The sequence below is a fragment of the Dipodomys merriami genome, unplaced genomic scaffold, assembly GCF_024711535.1.
Source record: "Dipodomys merriami isolate MVZ:Mamm:240054 unplaced genomic scaffold, mDipMer1.0.p SCAF_654, whole genome shotgun sequence".
Classification (NCBI taxonomy): domain Eukaryota; kingdom Metazoa; phylum Chordata; class Mammalia; order Rodentia; family Heteromyidae; genus Dipodomys; species Dipodomys merriami.
Window position 1 is genome coordinate 209,582 of NW_027206240.1, and position 20,204 is coordinate 229,785.

General features: G+C 65.8%; 3 protein-coding genes across 6 annotated transcripts; 2 read left to right on the top strand and 1 right to left on the bottom strand.

Annotated features, from left to right (window-relative positions):
• The first annotated feature begins 17 nt into the window (after positions 1 to 17).
• On the top strand, positions 18 to 5,837 carry Ltbr (lymphotoxin beta receptor). Of its 2 annotated transcripts, none has more exons than XM_070005011.1 (10): positions 18 to 291; positions 384 to 480; positions 669 to 794; positions 877 to 1,029; positions 1,765 to 1,861; positions 1,958 to 2,049; positions 2,635 to 2,748; positions 2,956 to 2,981; positions 3,115 to 3,331; positions 4,722 to 5,837. In XM_070005011.1, the coding sequence occupies exons 1-10, from the start codon at positions 211 to 213 to the stop codon at positions 4,988 to 4,990; spliced, it is 1,272 nt and encodes a 423-aa protein (XP_069861112.1). In that variant the 5' UTR covers positions 18 to 210; the 3' UTR covers positions 4,991 to 5,837. The 2 variants fall into 2 exon arrangements, with proteins under 2 accessions (XP_069861112.1, XP_069861113.1); XM_070005012.1 differs by having other exon boundaries at positions 19 to 291; positions 2,638 to 2,748.
• Positions 5,838 to 9,543: 3,706 nt separating this feature from the next.
• Tapbpl (TAP binding protein like) lies at positions 9,544 to 13,782 on the top strand. The gene is made up of 7 exons (XM_070005013.1): positions 9,544 to 9,658; positions 10,477 to 10,707; positions 10,805 to 11,047; positions 11,335 to 11,670; positions 12,260 to 12,565; positions 13,154 to 13,237; positions 13,402 to 13,782. The coding sequence occupies exons 1-7, from the start codon at positions 9,598 to 9,600 to the stop codon at positions 13,443 to 13,445; spliced, it is 1,305 nt and encodes a 434-aa protein (XP_069861114.1). The 5' UTR covers positions 9,544 to 9,597; the 3' UTR covers positions 13,446 to 13,782.
• A 258-nt stretch (positions 13,783 to 14,040) lies between these two features.
• On the bottom strand, positions 14,041 to 19,917 carry LOC138815613 (vesicle-associated membrane protein 1). Of its 3 annotated transcripts, none has more exons than XM_070005015.1 (5): positions 19,763 to 19,917; positions 17,397 to 17,526; positions 16,768 to 16,926; positions 16,060 to 16,111; positions 14,041 to 15,161 (listed from the first exon to the last, which is right to left on the bottom strand). In XM_070005015.1, coding segments are annotated over exons 1-5 (363 nt in total). In that variant the 5' UTR covers positions 19,765 to 19,917; the 3' UTR covers positions 14,041 to 15,141. The 3 variants fall into 3 exon arrangements, with proteins under 3 accessions (XP_069861116.1, XP_069861117.1, XP_069861115.1); XM_070005016.1 differs by having other exon boundaries at positions 14,041 to 15,613; XM_070005014.1 differs by lacking the exon at positions 14,041 to 15,161 and having other exon boundaries at positions 15,826 to 16,111.
• Between the last annotated feature and the right edge of the window lie 287 nt (positions 19,918 to 20,204).

Genomic DNA, 20,204 nt, shown 5'->3' on the forward strand with positions numbered 1-20,204 from the left:
CATCTCCACCTCCACTTCCTGAGCCGGCGGCTGCAGGCCCAGAGGCCCGGCCTGGCCGCTGGCCTCCCCTCTGGAGGCCCAGCCTCGCCGGCCCCCAGCCTCCCCCCCTGATCTTGGAGGGTCTCGCTCTCCTCCTGCTCAGCCTCCACCGTGGTGTGGGCACCCTGGGTGTTGGGGGGTCCCCCACCCCCCCCCACGTCCCAGCCAGCCATGCGTCTACGCTGTGGCCCGGCCTCCACGCCTCTCTTTTGGATCCTCTGTGGAGTCCTGGCCGGCTTGGGGTCCCCGATGGTGAGGGGGTGGGGGAGGGAGAGCGGGGTCCAGATATCGGTTTCTGGGGGGGGGCCCTGACCTCTGACCCTTGCTTTTTCTCTCCTCCGTAGGCCGCCCGCCTGCCCAGGCAGAACCAGACTTGCTGGGAGGAGGAGAAAGAATACTATGAGCCCCGTGTGGGGGTGTGCTGCACCCGATGCCCCCCAGGTAAGAATCCACACCTCCCCCCAAAAAGAAACCCAGCCTGGAAGGGAATGAGACAAAGAGAGGGGCGTCCGTGCAGGGCCGGGACTAAAGGCAGGTGCAGCAACGCTCAGCCAGCCACCGCAGAGAGGGTTCGGAGGGGGGCTCCCGGCGGGCCGGCCTGCTCCCCTCCGTCCCCCACCCCTCCCCAGGCATGTACGTGTCCACGCAATGCGACGGGACCCGGGACACCGTGTGCGCCGCCTGCCCCGAGCGCTCCTTCAACGCGCACTGGAACCACGTGAAACAATGCCAGCTGTGCCGGCCCTGTGACGCGGGTGCGTGGGGAGGGGCGCGGGGGGTTGGGGAACCCCTCTGTCTCTGATCCGCCCCCCCATCGCCTCTCCCCCCCCCCCGCAGTGCTGGGCTTTGAAGAGGTCGCCCCGTGCAACCGCACGCACCAGAACCAGTGTCGCTGCCAGCCCGGCACCAGCTGCGTCTTCTGGGACTCCAAGTGTGTGCACTGCCAGCCGCTGCCGCCCTGCCCGCCCGGCATGGAGGCGGACACGGCAGGTCAGGGGCGGCCGGGCAAGGGAGGCCGGGCGAGGGAGGCCGGGGGAGGGAGGCCGGGGGAGGGAGGCCAGGGGAGGGAGGCCGGGCAAGGGAGGCCAGGAGAGGGAGGCTGGGGAAGGCCAGGGGACAGAGGCCGGGGGACAGAGGCTGAATGGGGGAGGCTGAATCAGAGAGGCTGGGCTGGGGAGGCTGAGGGAGGCCGGGCAGGGGAGGCCAGGCATCTGTGGTCTTAAGGACAGGCAGGGACAGTGTTTCCTCTAGGAAACACACCTTGTCATAAAACGCCCCTTCTTGGCTGAACGCCGTGGCTCCCGCCTGTCATCCCGGCCACTCAGGAGCCTGAGATCTGAGGATCGCGGTTCAAAGCCAGCCTGGGCAGGAAAAGGCCCTGAAGCTCTTTTGTTGTTGTCGTCGGTCGTGGGTCTTGAACTCAGGGCCTGGGCGCTGTCCCTCAGCTCTTCAGCTCAAGGCTGGCGCTCTACCCCTCGAGCCACGGCGCCACTCCCGGTTTTCTGAGTGCTTTCCTGCCCGGACTGGCTTTGAACCGCGATCCTCCGATCTCAGCCTCCTGAGCAGCCGGGGTGACAGGCCTCCAGCCGCTCCTTCCAGCCTTTTTCTGTGTGTGCGGCGCCGAGGATTCGAACCCGGGGCTTCATGCACGCGGGGCGAGCGCTCTACCACGGAGCCGCCGGCCCAGCCGCAGCCGCAGCCGGTCTGTGCGTGTTTTCACGGCAGGTGAACATGAAGAGGGCCCAGCGCGCTGCCTGCCCTGCAAGGCGGGCTTCTTCCAGAACGCCTCCTCCCCCAGCGCCCGCTGCCAGCCGCACACGAGGTGAGGACCCCCGTGTCCCCCCCCCCGGGGTCCCGGGCCCCAGGGCCCCCCGCTAGGCCGGGCAGAGCAGAGACTCACGGCCCCTTCCCTCCGCAGCTGCGAGGATCGAGGCCTAGTAGAGGCAGTGCCGGGCACGCTGGAGACCGACAGGATCTGCCAAAGCCCCCCACAGCCCCCCGATGCGCCAGGTGCGTGTGTGCACATAGAAAACTGGAGTCCTCCCTCCTAGAGATGGAGGGAAAAAAAAATTGGAGATGGAAATGAGATCCAGGCCGGGCACCGTAGCACATGCCTGTAGTCCCAGCACTGGGCCCGCCCGTGGGGGGCGGATGGCCAGGGCCAAGGCCGGCCTGGGGCTACCTGGTGAGCTCTAGGCTCACCCCCCAGCCCTGAGATCCGGTCTCAGACCCAGAAGGGAAATCTCATTCCCAGGCCGAGATCTCAGGAGGCTGAGATCCCGAGGATCGCGGTTCAAGGCCAGCTAGGGGAAGGAAAAGTCCGTGAGACTCTGATCTCCAAGGAACCACCGGAAAACCGGACCTGGCGCCGTGGCTCAAGGGGTAGAGCGCCAGCCTGGAGCTGAAGAGCTCAGGGATGGCGCCCGGGCCCCGAGTTCAAGTCCCACCACTGACCCCAAAATAACTATAAATAAAAATAGTCATAATAGCTCGGAACCCCGCTGAGCGCCCCCTCCCCACAGCCCTGGTTGTGCAGAATGGAAATGAGCGATGTCCGCCCCCTCCCCGCCCCTCTCCTTCCCTCCCTCCCCCCAGCAGGAACGGGCACGGCCCTGCTGGCCCTGGCGCTCCTGGCCCTGCTGGTCCTGGTCTCCAGCCTGACCTGCGCCTGTGCCTGGAGGAGCCATCCAACGCTCTGCAGGAAGCTGGGTAGGAAGGGGCGGGTCCCGGCTCCCCCCACGCCCCGCCCTCCCCAGGCCCTCATTTGGAGACCAGGGAGGGCGAGGACTCTCGCTTGGCCCTCCCGGAATCCCAGAGTGGACGGAGATGGGAGAGGCTGGAGGCCATGGAGGGCTGGAGGGGAGGAAGGTGGAGGTGTGGGGGTGTCAGGCACGCCTGTTTCACTTTCTCTTGCAGGAAGCCTGCTCAAGAGGCGGCCACAGGTAAGGGGGTGGCTGGTGGGGGGGCTCCAGAGGCAAGTGCAAAGGGCCTGGGGCACCAGCGTGGGGGGGGGTACAGCAAGTGCAAAGGGCCTGGGGCACAGCCAGGGAGCTGCCCATTCTGTGTCTTCCTCAGGCCGAGGAGTTCTCCTCTGGCCCAGTCCCCAAAGTCAACCCGCCTGTCCCCGACCTGGTGAGGCCGCTGCTGCCGGACCCTGAGGATGTGCCCCCGCCTCCCCTGGGCACCCCCAGAACCCCCATCTTGGAGACAGCGAGGCTCCAACAGCAGAGCCCTGTGGGCCCGCCCCGAGAGCCCGAGGTGGAGGCAGGAGAGCCAGGCCCGGTGGCCACTGGTAAGTCGAGGCAGGCCTGCGGGCCACGGCAGGGGAGAGGAAAAGGATGACAGTCCCGATGGAAGGAAAAGTCCAGCCGGAGGCAGAGGTTGGGAGGATCGAGGTTTGAGGCCAGCCTCTCAAAAAGTGCGCAAGGCCCGCCCCCTCCCCAATCTCAGCCAATGAAACGCCCGGGAGGGGCGGTGTGGGCCTATCACGAGCGAGTTCCCCACTAAGGAGGCGGGCGGCCTCCCGCCCATCACCCGGCCGCCCAGGACGCGGATCAATGGCACCAAGAAGCCGGAAGTGGCGCCGTGGCTCATGCGGTGGAGCGCCCGGCTTGAGCTGAGGAAGCTCAGGACAGCGCCCAGGCCCCGAGTTCAAATCCCAGGACGGACACATGCGTGTGTGTGCACACAGAGAGACGCACAGACACACACACACACAGATACACATACAGAGACACACACACACACACAGAGACGCACACACACACACACAGGCACACAGACACACACGCACACACACATACACACAGACAGACAGACAGACACACACACACAGATACACACAGATATACACACACACATACAGAGACACACACACACAGATACAGATATACACACACACAGACACACATAGATACACACAGATATACACACACACATATACACAGACAGACAGACAGACACACATACAGACAGACACAGATATACACACACACAGACATACAGAGACGCGCACACACACACACACACACACACACACACACACACACACACACAGAGACACACACACAGAGGCATGCGTGAAGACCTAAAGCACAGGGCTGGAGGCGCGGCTGGGGGGGAGAACACACTGCCATGAATTCAGTACCAGGAGAGAGGAGGGAGGGGGAGGGGGAGGGGGAGAGGGGGAGGGGGAGGGGGAGGAGGGGGCTGGGCGGCTGGGAGGATGGTGGACAGAAGATTGAGGCTGCTCTCTGCAGTGGTCCCCCTCCTCCCCTCCCTCCCCCCCTCCTCCCCTCCCCCCTCCCCTCCTCCCCTCCTCCCCTCCCTCCTCCTCCCCCCCTCCTCCCCTCCCTCCTCTCCCCCCCTCCTCCCCTCCCCTCCTCCCCTCCTCCCCTCCCCCCCTCCCCTCTCCCCTCCTCCCCTCCCTCCTCCCCTCCCTCCTCCCCTCCCTCCTCCCCTCCCTCCTCCCTCCCCTCCCTCCTCCCTCCTCCCCTCCCTCCTCCCTCCCTCCTCCCTCCTCCCCTCCCTCCTCCCTCCTCCCTTCCCTCCTCCCCTCCCTCCTCCCTCCTCCCTTCCCTCCTCCCCTCCCTCCTCCTCCCCCTCCCCTCCCTCCTCCCCTCCCTCCTCCCCTCCCTCCTCCCCCTCCTCCCCCTCCTCCTCCTCCCTCCTCCCCCCCCCAGGCGCCAGCGGCATCCACGTCACCGGCGGCTCCGTCACGGTCACCGGCAACATCTACATCTACAACGGGCCGGTGCTGGGCGCGGCTCGGGCGGCGGCGCCGAGGGCGGCGGAGCCTCCGTTCCCCACGCCCGAGGAGGGGCCGCCGGGGCCGGCGCAGGAGGACGGCAAGGCCTGGCACCTGGCGGAGACCGAGACAGGGGCCGGGGCGGAGGCCGCGCTCGGAGGCCCCGGGGCGGAGGCCGGGGACCAGGCCCGCCACGCCGCGTGAGGACGGCCACGGCGCCCGGCCTCCGCCCCGGGGCCTCCACCGGGGCCTCCACCGGGGGCCTCCACCGGGCCTCCACCGGGGCCTCCACCCCGGGGCCTCCACCGGGGCCTCCACGCAGGGCCTCCACCGGGGCCTCCACCGGAGCCTCCACCGGGGCCTCCACGCAGGGCCTCCACCGGGGCCTCCACGTGCAGCCTCCACCTCGGGCCTGGGGCCCCGGGCAGGACGGACTCTGAAGGACGAGCAGGCCAGGCCCAGCGCCCACCCGGGACCCGCACCAGCTCAGGCCACCGCCCGCCGCACCTGCGGGTCCAGGCCCAACGCGGGGCTGCCGTGACAGCCCCAGGACTGAGCGTGACACAGTGTGACACAGCCCGGCTGAGCGTCACACAGCGCCAGGGACTGAGCGTGACACAGTGTGACACAGCCTGGCTGAGCGTGACACAGCGCCAGGACTGAGCGTGACACAGCACCAGGACTGAGCGTCACACAGCGCCAGGACTGAGCGTGACACAGCGCCAGGACTGAGCGTCACACAGCCCCAGGACTGAGCGTGACACAGTGCCAGGACTGAGCGTCACACAGCGCCAGGACTGAGCGTGACACAGCGTGGCAGAGCCGGGACACGGCCAGGTCTGCGGGATGGAGCCCCAGCTTCAGATCCCCTCAGGGCCAAGGACTTGGGGGGACGGGGGGGGGACAGGGAGGAAGGCGAAGCTCATGGAGCACTGGTGCATGATCATCTCCCTGAGCCGGGGAGGGGGGACTGGGGTCCCCGAGGATGGGAGGGGACAAATGTATTTATAGATTGTAGCCGCACACCAATAAAGACGACATCGAAACCACATCTTTAGTTGCTTTGGGCGCCGGTGGCTCCCGCCTGCCATCCCAGCAGCTCAGGAGGCTGAGATCTGAGGATCGCGGTTCAAAGCCAGCCTGGGCAGGAAAGGCCATGAGACTCTGATCTCCCATGAACCACCAGAAAACCGGACGTGGCGCTGTGGCTCAGGTGGTAGAGCACCAGCCTAGAGCTGAAGAGCTGAGGGACAGCGCCCAGGCCCCGAGTTCGAGACCCGGACCAAATAAATAAATCAATGAACACTCTGGCGAACATTTCCCACACTCACTTTGCTTTTACTAAGAAAGACTGACTTGGGGACCAGAGGCGACCTCTCCCCCCCTCCTCTGATCCTTCCCCCCTGCTGGGGTTTGGGGGGACAGGCACCCCAGGGAGCAAAGCCTGGGTCACCCTGTGATGTGTGGGGGGTTGTTGGTTTTGGCCACTGGTATGAGATCCCTGGAGAAATGGCTGTGACACCACACAGCCTGGCCCGGCTGCTCGGGCTGGGCTGGCCTCAAACCTCGATCCTCCGCTCTCAGCCGCCTGAGTGGCTGGGATGAGCCTCCGGCCTCTGGGTGGTTCCACGCGCGGCCATGCTGGGCCTCGGGGCCCCTCAGGGTGTCTGGGGACTGCGGTGGGAAGCGGGCTGTTCACAGAAGAGGCTGGGCTTGTGGGGGGCCCAGGGACGCAGGGGCTGGCACTGGGGTCTGAACTCAGCCAGGGCCTCTCCCACGGGCCCAAAGAATGTGCTGGAATAAATGAGTGAATGAATAAAGGTACTTTTGGCTTTTTTTTTTGGTTGGTCCTGGGGCTTGAACTCAGGGCCTGGGCGCTGTCCCTCAGCTCTTCAGCTCAAGGCTGGCGCTCTACCCCTTGAGCCACAGCGCCACTTCTGGTTTTCTGGTGGTTCACTGGAGATCAGAGGCTCAGGGCCTCTCCTGCCCAGGCTGGCTTTGAACCGCGATCCTCAGATCTCAGCCCCCGGAGTGGCTGGGGTGACAGGCGGGAGCCCGGCTGCCCAAGGCTTCCATCTCCAATGACCACAAAACAAACCAACCGAACCAGAGCTCAGAGGGAGCGGGAGGGAGGGAGGGAGGGAGGGAGGGAGGAAGCGGGAGGGAGGGAGGGAGGGAGGGAGGGAGCGGGAGGGAGGGAGGGAGGGAGGGAGGGAGGGAGCGGGAGGGAGGGAGGGAGGGAGGAAGCGGGAGGGAGGGAGGGAGGGAGGGAGGGAGGGAGGGAGGGAGCGGGAGGGAGGGAGGGAGGGAGGGAGGGAGGGAGGGAGGGAGCGGGAGGGAGGGAGGGAGGGAGGGAGGGAGCGGGAGGGAGGGAGGGAGGAAGGGAGGGAGGAAGCGGGAGGGAGGGAGGGAGGGAGGGAGGGAGGGAGGGAGCGGGAGGGAGGGAGGGAGGGAGGGAGGGAGCGGGAGGGAGGGAGGGAGGAAGGGAGGGAGGAAGCGGGAGGGAGGGAGGGAGGGAGGGAGGGAGGGAGGGAGCGGGAGGGAGGGAGGGAGGGAGGGAGGGAGCGGGAGGGAGGGAGGGAGGGAGGGAGGGCCCCGCTGGCGGGTGAGCGCCAGAGACAGACGGGCCAGGCCCAGGAAGGGGGGGAGGGGCAAGGGAGAAGGGGGAGGGGAGGCTCTGCGGCTCAGGGCGGCTGAGGCCCCAGCACAGCGCGGTCTTCCTCGCACCCCTGCGCCATCCAAGGCCCAACACCAAAGGGCCGGGCCAGACCACGCCCCCGCCCGCCGGCCCCGCCCCTCCCGCCGGCCCCGCCCCTCCCGCCGACCCCGCCCCTCCCGCCGACCCCGCCCCCGCCCCGCCGGCCCCACCCCGCCCCACCGACCCCGCCCCCGCCCCGCCGGGCCCCGACCCCACCGACCCCGCCCCTCCCGCTGGCCCCGCCCCGCCCCCTCCGGCCCCGCCCGCTGGCCCCGCCCGCTGGCCCCGCCCGCTGGCCCCGCCCCGCAGACCCCGCCCCTCCCGCAGACCCCGCCCCGCCGGCCCCCGCCCCCGTCCGCCGGCCCCGCCCCGTCCCACTGGCCTCGCCCCTCCCGCTGGCCTCGCCCCGCCCCACCGGCCCCGCCCCGCCCCGCCGGCCCCGCCCCGCCCCTCTGGCCCCACCCCGCCCCCGCTGGCCCCACCCCGCCCCCGCTGGCCCCGCCCCGCCCCCGCTGGCCCCGCCCCGCCCCCGCTGGCCCCACCCCGCCCCTCTGGCCCCACCCCGCCCCCGCTGGCCCCACCCCGCCCCCGCTGGCCCCACCCCGCCCCCGCTGGCCCCGCCCCGCCCCCGCTGGCCCCACCCCGCCCCCGCTGGCCCCGCCCCGCCCCCGCTGGCCCCGCCCCGCCCCTCTGGCCCCACCCCGCCCCCGCTGGCCCCGCCCCGCCCCCGCTGGCCCCGCCCCGCCCCCGCTGGCCTCTCCCCGCCAGCCCCACCCCTCTGGCCCTGCCCCGTCCCGCTGTCCCTGCCCCGCCCGCTGGCCCCACCCCACCCCACGCTGGCCCCACCCCACCCCACGCTGGCCCCGCCCCGCCAGCCCCACCCCTCTGGCCCCGCCCCGTCCCGCTGGCCCCGCCCCGTCCGCTGGGCCCCGCCCCGCCCCCGCTGGCCCCGCCTCCACGCCGCGCCACATGGGCCCGGCACCCCATACCAGGTGTCTGTCGGTCCTTGGGCTGCAGAGCCCGGCTGCCGCTCCGCTCTGTGCGCAGCCACGGGGCGGAGCCAGCGGGACGGGGCGGGGCCAGCGGGCGGGGGCGGGGCCGTCGGGGCGGGGGCGGGGCGGGGCCGTCGGGCGGGGGCGGGGCCGTCGGGGCGGGGGCGGGGCCGTCGGGGCGGGGGCGGGGCCGTCGGGGCGGGGGCGGGGCCGTCGGGCGGGGGCGGGGCCGGCGGGACGGGGCGGGGCGGGGCTGGCGGGACGGGGCGGGGCGGGGCGGGGCCGTCGGGCGGGGCGGGGCCGGCGGGCGGGGGCGGGGCCGTCGGGCGGGGGCGGGGCCGGCGGGCGGGGGCGGGGCCGTCGGGCGGGGGCGGGGCCGTCGGGCGGGGGCGGGGCCGGCGGGCGGGGGCGGGGCCGTCGGGCGGGGGCGGGGCCGTCGGGCGGGGGCGGGGCCGTCGGGCGGGGGCGGGGCCGTCGGGGCGGGGGCGGGGCCGTCGGGCGGGGGCGGGGCCGTCGGGGCGGGGGCGGGGCCGTCGGGACGGGGCGGGGCGGGGCTGGCGGGACGGGGCGGGGCGGGGCGGGGCGGGGCCGTCGGGACGGGGCGGGGCGGGGCCGTCGGGCGGGGGCGGGGCCGTCGGGGCGGGGCGGGGCCGGCGGCGCTCACACACAGGAAGAGCAGTGGGGTCCTGGGCAGCGGACGCCCCGCAGGCTCCGGGGCTCGCGAGGCACCTGGGTGCGGGCCGGTCCTCTCGGGGCCTCTCGGGGTGCGGGTCGGGGGTCAGGTGTCTCGGGGTGCGGGTCGGGGGTCAGGTGTCTCGGGGTGCAGGTCAGGTGTCTCGGGGTGCGGGTCAGGGATCAGGTGTCTCGGGGTGTCTCGCGGCCGTCGCAGGGATGACGCGGTGCAAACGAAAGTGAAAGGGGAAGCGGCGCGGCGGGGACGCGGGCGGGCGCGGGGCCTGGGGCGCGGGGCCGGGGCGCGGGGCCGGGGCGCGGGGCCGGGGCTCGGGGCTCCTCGGCCGGGGCGCGGGGTGCGGAGTGCGGGCCGGGGCTCGGGGCTCCTCGGCCGGGGCGCGGGGTGCGGAGTGCGGGCCGGGGCTCGGGGCCCCGCGGCCGCCGCACACATGGCGCCGGGCTGGGCGCTGCGGCTCTGCCTGGCCGCGCTGTCGGCGGCCGCCGCGGCGGGTGAGCGTGGGGGGGGGGAGGGGGAGGCCTGGGGGGAGGGGAGAGGAGGGGAGGGGGAGGGGAGAGGAGGGGAGGGGGAGGAGGAGGGGGAGGGGAAGGGGAGAGGAGGGGAAGCCACCACCTGAATGGCAGGAAGCAGAGCTGGTTCCCAGGGCGCACAGTGTGTGTGTGTGTGTGTGTGTGTGTGTGTGTGTGTATGTGTGTGTGTGTGTGTGTGTGTGTGTGTGTATGTGTGTGTGTTTTCTGGTGGTTCATGGGAGATCAGAGTCTCAGGGTCTTTCCTGCCCGGGCTGGCTTTGAACCCTGATCCTCAGACCTCAGCCTCCTGAGTAGCTGGGTGACAGGCCGAGCCCGGGCGTCATTTTGGCTGGGAGTTTCTTTCTCGGGAAAGACAAACCGCGCCCGGCAGCCTTGGGGGGTGGGGGGGGTAGCGGGTGGTTCCCCTTGTTGGTTTTGGTTTTTGTCAGGATCCTGGGGCTTGAACTCATGGGCACCGTCCCGGGGCCTCTTCACTCAAGGCTGGCGCTCTACCAATGAGCCACAGCACCACGTCCAGCTTATTGCTGGCTAATCAAGAGACCAGAGGGGCTGGGCAGGTGGCTCAGTGGTAGAGTGCTTGCTTCCCATGCCTGAGGCCCTGGGTTCGATTCCTCAGCACCACATAAGCAGAAAAAGCCAGAAGTGGTGTTGTGGCTCAAGTGCTAGAGCGCTAGCCTTGAGCTGAAGAGCTGAGGGACAGCGCCCAGGCCCTGAGTTCAAGTCCCAGGACCAGCACACACACAAAAAGGGAGGAGACTCACCCCAGCTTTTCCCTTCAGGGGACCCAGCGGCAGAGCCGCCATGGCGGCGGGTGGACGTGGTGTTCGATTGCTTCTTGGTGACGGAGGGCGGCTCCCCGGGGGCTTGGGCAGCGAGGGGCCCCCGGGAGAAGGCCTCGCTGGTGCTGAAGGGCGTGTCAGCGCCCGATGACGGCTCCCTGGAAGGCCTCACGGATTTCCAGGGGGACCCAGTGACCCCGGGGGACCCCTCGGCCAGCTTCCAAGCCTCAGGTAACTAAAGCCTTACCCTGAGACTCCCCAGATCTCCCCCTGCCCCCCCAAACCCCCCTTCCCGCCGCTGCTCAGCCACCTGTGCGCTTCTCGGCAGTGGAGCAGGTCCGGGTGCCCGGGGCCGCGGCCTTCGTCCACGCCGAGTGTCATGGGCAGCCGGTGGGCTGCGAGATCGCCCCCTACGTCCTGGGGAGCAGCCCGGGGGCCCCCTGCTTCATCGCCCAGGTGCAGCTGCCCGGAACAGGGCCCAGCCTCTCTCTCCTCATGAAGGCTCTTGGGGGTGCTGAGAATGCTGTGCTGCACCCACGCCCCGGCCCCCCACAGACGGTGAAGACGGCAGGTGAGTGCTGTGTGTGTGTGTGTCCGGCCTGAGGCTTGAACTCACGGCCTGGGCGCTGTCCCTGAACTTTTTGTGCTCAAGGCTGGCGCTCTACCCCTTGAGCCACAGCGCCACCTCCAGTTTTCTGGTGGTTCATGGGAGATGAGAGTCTCACGGCCTTTCCTGCCTGAGCTGGCTTTGAGCCGCGATCCTCACCTCTCAGCCTCCTGAGTCGCTGGGATGACAGGCGGGAGCCACAGCGCCCGGCCTGAGGATGTGGCATTAAGTGGCTCTTTCTCTCCCCGCAGTGGAATTCCTGGTGGCCGCAGAGACCCCGTCTCTGACTTTGCGGCTGGGCTCTCCTGGGGCTCTGCACTGCGGCTTCTCCATGGCGCCCGGCCTGCAGCTGCTCAGCGTTCACTGGCGGCGACAGCACAGGGGCGAGGGGCAGCTGGTGTACGGCTGGGCGGGGCAGGGGCAGGCGGCGCGGGAGGGCGCAGCGCTGGATCCCACGCGGCTCCTGGCGGCCGGGGACGCCACCCTCACCCTGGCCGGCCTCACGCTGAAGGACGAGGGGACCTACGTGTGCCAGGTGACCACCACGGCGTACCAAGCCCAGCAAGTCATCCAGCTCAGCATCCACGGTGAGCAGCCGGGCGCCGGTGCTCACGCCGGTCATCCCGGCTACTCAGGAGGCTGAGCTTTGAGGATCGAGGTTCGAGGCCAGCCTGGGCTGGAAAGTCCCGTGAGACTCTGATCGCCAATGAACCACCAGAAAACTGGAAGCGGTGCTGTGGTTCTAGGAGTAGCGCGCCCGCCTTGAACTAAAAAACTGAGGGACAGTGTCTGGGCCATGAGTTCAAGTGCCAGGGCCAGCATCAAAGGCAAGCCCAGCCTTTTACTCTTCTTCCTCCTCCTCCTCCTCCTCCTTTTTCTTTCTCCTCCTCCTCTTCCCTTTTGTTCTTGTTTTTTTTTTTTTTTGGCCAGTCCTGGGGCTTGAACTCAGGGCCAGGGCACGGTCTTTGAGCTCCATTGCTCAAGGCTGGCGCTCTACCGCTTGAGCCACAGCCCCGCTTCCCGCTTTTTTGCTGGCTAATCAGAGATCAGAGTGTCACGGCCTTTCCTGCTGGGAGCTGGCCTTGAATGGCGATCCTCAGATCTCAGCCTCCTGAGGAGCTGGGATGACAGGCGTGCGCTACGGTGCTGGGCCTGATGCCCCCATTCTTTCCACAGCTCCCCCCAGAGTCCGGGTGAGCGTGGCAGAGACAGCGGCCCCGCCCACCGTGGTGTGCACCGTGAGCGGCTACTACCCCCTGCACGTGGGGGTGGTGTGGACGCGGGAGGACGTGGGGGGGGCCCCGGCCCCGGTGGCGGACGCCTCCTTCTCCAGCCTCAGGCAGAGCATGGCGGGCACCTACAGCATCTCCTCCTCCCTGCGGGTGGACGCCGGCCCCGCGGGCGCCATCTACACCTGCGAGGTCACCCACAGCTCCCTGGAGGAGCCCCTGCGGGCCAGCATGAGGCTGGACCCACGCCCAGGTACCCCGAGTGCCCCCCTTCCCCCCTGCCCCACCGCCATGGCTTTGCTTTGGTGCCAGCTGTATATTACAGCTCACTACACATAGAGAGCTGGGACTACAGGCGTACGCTACCATGCCAGGCACAACCCTGGTATTATAGATGCATTTGGCTTGCAAGGGTTAAGGGAGCCGAGGTTATTTGACCGGTAAATGGACAAAGAGAAAATGTGAGGAAATAACCAGTCCCCTTCAGGCCTTAAACCATCTCCCTGGGCGGTGGTGGCTCGCGCCGGTCATCCCAGCTACTCAGGAGGCTGAGATCTGAGGATCATGGTTGGAGGCCAGCCCCGGGCAGGAAAGTCCTGGAGACTTTTATGGCCAGGGGATCACCAAAAAGCCAGACGTGGCACTGTGGTTCAAGTAGTGGAGCGCCAGCCTTGAGCCGCAAAGCTCAGGGACAGCGCCCAGGCCCTGAGTTCAAATCCCAGGGCCCAAAATAAATGAGTTGGGGGGAGGAAGGAGGTAGAGTGGGTGGAGAGCGGGGTAGGGTGGGGACACGTCAACACGTACGCACGTGAACGCCACGTGTCCACCCTTCTCACCCTAGAGAGCAGGACAGGGACGGGCACCATCTTGAGCGCCATCTTCTTCCTTCTTGTTCTGTCGTGCTGGGTGCTCCAGAGGCAGCAAGGTGAGTGCTCCCATGAGTGCTCCCCCACACCTGCTTGCCCCCCCCCGCAGGACCCGCCCCTCAACCCCCCTCCAGGGCTCAGGCCCCCCTTCCAGAGTTCCAGCCTCCTGTGGCACCGGGAAGCGACCCATTTTGCCTTTTCATTTTTCATTTTTTCTCCCTAGTTTTCTTCCCGAGGTCGGCCAAGCCCCTGAGGTACACGGTGTAGCCACCTTCCTCCTCCTCACTTCTGGCAAGGAAGAGCAGGCCCGTTCTTCTACAAGACCTGACACCACCGGGAACGGCACCCGTGGCTCACGCCTGTCATCCCAGCTACTCAGGAGGCTGAGATCTGAGGATCGCGGTTCAAAGCCAGCCCGGGCAGGAAAGGCCCTGAGACTCTGATCTCCAATGAACCACCCGAAGAAAATCGGACGTGGTGTTGTGGCTCAAGTGGTAGAACGCCAGCCTTGAGCCAAAGAGCTCAGGGATAGCGCCTAGGTCCTGAGTTCAAGCCCCAGGACTGGCACTAAAATAAATGAATAAAAATAAACACGGTGTATGCAGATGAGGGGGAAGATGTGGGTGTGCCGGCGGCCTCGGTGGGCAGGCTGGGACTAGGAGACAGCAGGGGGGGCCGATGCTCGTGGTATGAGGTTCCATCACCAGTTGGAGACTCAGCCTCGAACACCCACAACACACGTCACTTCCTCCCACAAAGCCCTGATCTGGGGGGGGGCTGCCGTCCCTCAGCCCCTCCTGCCCCTGGCATTGATGACGTCCCCCCTCCCCCCCCAAACAAGAAGCCAGCCGGATGGGTGGGAGGAGTTTGTATTTTTGTTTGTTTTTTGCCTTTGTGCGGAATACATGGATTGGTAAGGAAGCCACATGCCTTGGTGGAGAGGGAGATGCTGCCATTGTCTCAGTGTGACACGAGGGTCGGGTGACAGACACGCAGAGGAAAGCCCACAGCCCGCTCGTGGCCAACGGAAGAAGGGGTGGAGTGTTTGGGGGCCCGCGCGGGATGGGCTTGCCCTTCTGCGCATGCGCGTGAGTGGTGGGCGGGAGGGGCCGCGCAAAGACGATGAAAGAAAAGGAGATGGCCTCAGCCCCCCCCCCCAAAACACAGGGCCCAGGACCCCAGGAAATGAGGCCTCCAAGCTAGGGCTGGGCCCAGGGGCGCTTCTGGGGTGTCTCCCTGAAGGAAGCATCAGAGGCTAGTGGGTAGATCTCTGGGGGGACCCCAGGAGAGGGAGGGCGGCCTCCATCCTTCCTCCCAGCTCTTCAGGCCTGCCTGGAGGGGCGGGGGGGGGCAGAGGGAGGAGGGAATGTGGGGTGCAGGCAGCAGGGAAGAAAAGGGGAAAGAAGGATGGTTTTGGGGGGTGAAATGCTGCCACGTGAGAAATGGGCGTCCACCAGAAGAGGAAGGACTGAGACTGTGGGGTCCCCATTCTGTCAGCTCCCCGCCCCCCGCTCCAGCCCCCCAGTTTACCCCACACAGCCTGCTGTCCTTGGGGCCCACGGTGTGTGCGTGAAGCATCCAGGAACAAAGGAAGAGAACGAGGCCAGGAGAATTCACATCGGGGCTGAGGGGTCCCAGAGGCTGGGGCGCAGGCCTGAGCCCCCCCCCCGTGACACAGGGCACCCTTGCACCCCCCCGAGGCTGACTCTGAGCCCCACTTGTAAAAATCCCCAGCAATCAGACAAAAATGAAGATAAAAATGTACAACGAGGGGGATTTCCTTCTGACGCCCAAAACGGCAATCCACGGACTCGCAGACCTCGGCGGGATGCAATTATGGGGTGCCCACGCGCATGACATAGAATGTTCCAGAAAACGCAGAGGGGAGGAGGAAAGAGAGGGAGAGACAGACAGTTCCTTCTGGGAGAAGGAACGGGGGGGGGTCCTTACTCGGCTGCAATCTCTAGGTGCTTATTCTCAGGCCTACGGGGAACAAATTAAAAATGGTGAGAGCCCCGCTCCCCCAAAGAGGGAAAACTGTGGGGTGACAGGTTAGGAGAAGCGACTTGAGTTTCGGAAAAGACAGGGGTGCCCGGCCCACGCTCACCTACACGGAAGAGGAACATGACCACCGTGTGCTGTCTCCCACCGGCTGCTGAGAACTTTTGGGGGTACCCCCATCCCTTGCCCTCTTTTCAGTTTTGGGGGGAGCCCGGGTGAGCGCCCAGCAGAGGCTGGCTGGGGACCCCACGCCTGTCCTGGAGCCCCGTTTCTAGTGGGAGGGGGAGTTGATGAAAGCAACCAAAGAGGAGGGGGAAGGGGGGGAAGGCTGGAGAAGCGGGGGGGGGGGGACGCAGGGGTGCGGGCAGGATTTGAACTTCGCACGGCCGTGAAGAGGGGAGGGGGCGGGGCACATTCTCAAGTAAAAAAGTAGACTGGACACAGGAATCAGGAAGTCCCGGATGGAGGAGAGACAGAGAGACAGACAGAGACAGACAGAAGAAAACAAGAGGGTGAATTACATCAAGTTGACAGGCACCCAGGCCTCGGTGAGAGGAACCCCCAGATCTCCCTCTGACCCCATGACCTCAGCCAGGGACAAACAGCGGACCCCCCCTTGCCCTCCCCTCCCCCCTCCTCCCCCATCTCCATTCCGTACATCAGCAGGTGCCAGCCCCTACCCACAATGCCTTGCCGGGGAGACCACTTACCCAACAGCCATCAGCGGGGTTCCTGGGCTCCCCGGTTCCTCCCCCCCAGCCAGGGGTGTCCATACCTGGGTGACAGCACCCCCGCTCCCCAGACCGCAGGTGGGGGACAAGCAGCAGGCAGGGCTGGGCGTCTCCCCTGTGCCCCCCGCAGCCGCCGCAGCGATACTTACTTACTATAACTACCACGATGATGGCGCAGATGGCCCCCAACATGATCATCATCTGCGGACACAAAGCGTGGGGCCTCGGCCATCTTCCCTCCACCCACCGCCCGGGACCCCGGACACCTGCGGCCTCTGCTCCCCAAAGGCCCTAATTCCAGCCCCACACCCCCAGCTGGCTTCGTCTGTGCCTAGCGCCGGGCTCCTGCCTGCCGTCCCAGCCACTCGGGAGGCTGAGATCTGAGGACGGATGTTCACAGCCAGCCCGGGCAGGAAGATCCTGCGACTCTTAGCTCTAAGCAAGCACCACAGAGCCGGAAGTGGCGCTGAGGCTCAAGGGGTAGAGCACCAGCCTTGAGGGGAAAAGCTCAGGGACAACGCACAGGTCCCGAGTTCAAGTCCTAGGAGACACACACACAACCAAAGTGGAAAAGGCAGAGTTTGCATCTGTGATCGACTGGTTTGGCTACACCCCCAAACACGGGGCGGGCATTTACATAAATACCGGGGCTGCTGTGTGTCTGTGGGGGTGTCTGAGGATTTGTGGGGGGTCTCCAGCAGCGGGGGGCGGGGCTGGGGGGAGCTAATCACTCTGAACAACCCAGGAGGGGGAGCAGCACTTTGTCAATGGTTCTAACGCTCTAGCGCACCCTGGTGGCCAACGTGGGTCCTGCGCCCGAAGGGGAGGCTCTGGGAGGGAGCCCGGGACTCACTCACCTTGCAGTTTTTCCACCAGTACTTCCGTTTTAGCTTAGCCGCGCTGCTCTCAAACTGGGAGGCTCCGGCCTGCAAGGCGTCGGCTCGGTCATCCAGCTCCGAAAGCTTCTGGTCCCTCTCCAAGACCTTGTCCACGTTCACGCGCATGATATCCACCACCTGAGGGGGACGCAGACACGGAGCGGCTGCAGGCCGGGCGCTGCCGCGCACGCCTGGCATCCCGGCCTCCCAGGAGGCTGAGATCTGAGCATCGTGGTTCCACACGCCAGCCTGGGTCGGAAAGTCCACGAGCCTCTTCATCTCTTCCAAACGAACCCACCAGAAAACCCGAAGTGGAGCTGTGGCTCAAGGGGAGCCCCAGCTTTGAGGGGTGGGGGGGGAAGCTCAGGAATGGTGCCCAGGCCCTGAGTTCAAGTCCCAGGAAGAAATACAAACAAGCAGGTGGTGAGATTCCCCCGAGAGGCAGAGCAAAACAATGTCTGGCGGATCACGAGTCTCATGTGTGTCACTCAAAGAGATGCTCTGCTCCCAGACAGACAGACACACAGACACACAGACAGACAGACAGACAGACAGACATGATATCCTCTTGGGTTAGGAAACTCTCCCAGACACAGCTATTCACCCACCTCCTCCACCTGTGCCTGCGTTTGCTGTAATCGTCTGTTGCTGGTCAAGTTGGGAGGGGGGCCGGGGGGACCCCCACCGGGGGCGGCCCCTTCTGTCCCTTCAGCGGGCGGCTGAGCTGGTGGAGCGGACCTGTGAGTGAGTTGAGCCGGACACACAGCAATCAAGACCACAGTCGGATCTAGCTGCACCCCGTACAACCCAAGCGATTCCAGTTAGGTGATAGATAGGCGCTAATAGAAGGAATGCTAGAGCCCGGGGGATTCTGGGAGGGGGAGAGAGGGGCACAGAGGAACCAGCGGAAGTGTTCTGCCACAACGTGTGCATTAGTCCCAGGGGGCCACTGAGACGTCCTGACTGTGAGCCGAGTATGGTGACACACGCCCGTAATCCCAGCTACTCAGGAGGCTGAGATCTGAGGATCCCAGTTCAAAGCCAGCCTGGGCAGGGAACTCCACGAGACTCTTATCACCTATGAACCACGAAAACAGCGGGAAGTGGAGCTGTGGCTCCAGTGGTAGAGTGCTCAGCCTTGATTGCAAAAACTCAGGGATAGCACCCAAACTGTGAGTTCAAGCCCCAGCATCCACACAAACACCAAAACTCTCCCCAGAATAGTCCCAGAAAAAAATACACTAGTCAGAAAGTCACTTAAAAGGAAATCCCTTGACTAATCACAATAGCATGAACCCTTAGAATCTCCTCTCCCTTCCCCCGTTGTAGTTTTTCTCCCTCGTGTGTGAAAATCAAGCATACATCCCTGAGACAGACTCCACCGGATGAGTAGATGATGCTGATTTATTATTTATTATGCCCATTTTAAAAAGAAATCTCTGCCACATTTTCCTCCAACATACAAAGAAACACATTAAGCTGGAGGACCCATGAGCCGTCCGGTGCTGCTGCTGAGCTAGCTTAAGGCACCTTCTGCTGCGCTCACTGAGAAAGAAGCAGGGGGAGGGGGGGGAGGCTGGAAGCCATCCAGGACAGTGGGACCAATGTCAAGGTTAAGGTCAGAGCCCTTGTGATTCCCTGGTGGCCACACTTTCTTCACCTCCCTGCCGGCCTCCTACACCAATTCGGCCGGGAGCCCACAGGCCTGAGCCCTCTCTCCAGCATGCAACCTCAGAGCCTGCCCAGAATGCACAAAACATCATCTTTTTTGGTCAGTCATAGAGCTTGAACTCAGGGCCTGGGCGCTGTCCCTGAGCTCTTTTTGCTCAAGGCCAGCGCTCCACCACTTGAGCTACGGATCTACATCTATGGTTTTCTGGTGGCTCATTGGAGATCAGAGCCTCAGACTTTTTTGCCCAGGGCTGGCTTTGAACCTCGATCCTCAGATCTCAGCCTCCTGAGTAGCTGGGATGACAGGCGGGAGCCACCAGCGCCGGGCCAGAATGTCATCTTTAGTCATAACTGCGGAATTCTGTGGGCGCCAGTGGCTCACACCTATAATCCCAACTACTCAGGAGGCTGAGATCTGAGGATCGCAGTTTGAAGCCAGCCCCAGGCAGGCAAGTCGGTGAGACTCTGCTCTCCAGAAAGCTAAAACTGCAGCTGTGGTGCAAATGGTCAGAGTACTTAGCCTTGAGTGGGAAAGCGATTGGGACAATGCCCAGGCTCTGAGTTCAAGCCCCAGGACCGGCATAAAAGAAACAAACAAAAACCCCTGCAGATCTCTGCAGGGAAAAAAAAAAGCACAAAGGCCGGTGAAGGATTTGAGGTTCACTCCACTTACTGATGGTGGCTGGGGGTTAGAAAGAGTCGCTACCAGGCCCAGGACCGCTTATCACCCTTATATAATGCAAAGACAGCCCCAAGCCAGCCCAGGACTTCACCCACGAATGAGAAAAGGGACACATAAATCATCAAATCTCTCTGCAGCATATTGTCCCAAGCTCACAATCCGGGGTGTGTGTGTGGGGGGGGGGGAGGCTGAGATCCGAGGATGGAGGTTCAAGACCAGGCAAAGTCTGTGAGCCTCTTATATCTGCCACTGAACCCCGAAACACCAGGTGGAGGGGGAGCTGTTGGGCTCAAGTAGGAGAGCTGAAAAAGCTCAGGGACAGCGCCCAGGCCCTGAGTTCGAGTCCCAGGACGGGCACGAGCATCCCTAGCTCCAGCTGTCTGTCTGTCTGTCCCGCCTCGGGGCTGCTTTGCCGGGACGGGGGAGGGGGGGACCCCTGCCCGGCCCCTGGGGTGCAGCCCCCACCCCCCCGTCCCGGCTGTGCATGGCGGCGGAGGCCCAGCCGGGTTCCCCCCGCGACGCCGCAGCTGCTGCAATGCGCCATTTTCCGTCCCGCAGAGTCCGGCGCCCGGGGTGGCGGGGGGGGGGGTGTCCAGCACCCCGACATCAGAGTCCACTCACATGTTCCTGACAGGGAGCGGGGGGTCGGGTCCCTCTGCGGAGGCCGCGGCGGGCGGGACGGCGGCGGCGGCGGCGGCGGGACGGCGCTGCGGCGGACAGCGGACGGAACCGCCAAGCTCCGCCTCCCGCTGACCGCCCGGACCGAGAACTGCGCTGCAACTTGCTGCAGTTGCCGCGCGGCGGGACCCGGGCTTTATTAGCGCTGGCCACGCCTCCTAGAGGAGAGTGACAACCTCGTTGTCCAATCGGAAACCGGGATGGCGTCCCAAGGTGCCCGCCTCTGTTCTGAAGATGAACCAATCACAGCCCTCGTTTGATTCGCCCGCTCACATTCTGCGGGGAATCCTTCCCTGGCCAATACAAATGCAGTTTACGTTAGCTGTGGGAATACCGGCTCTCAGCCAATCGCTGAGCTGGCCGCTCCTGTCAATCATCCCTGCTC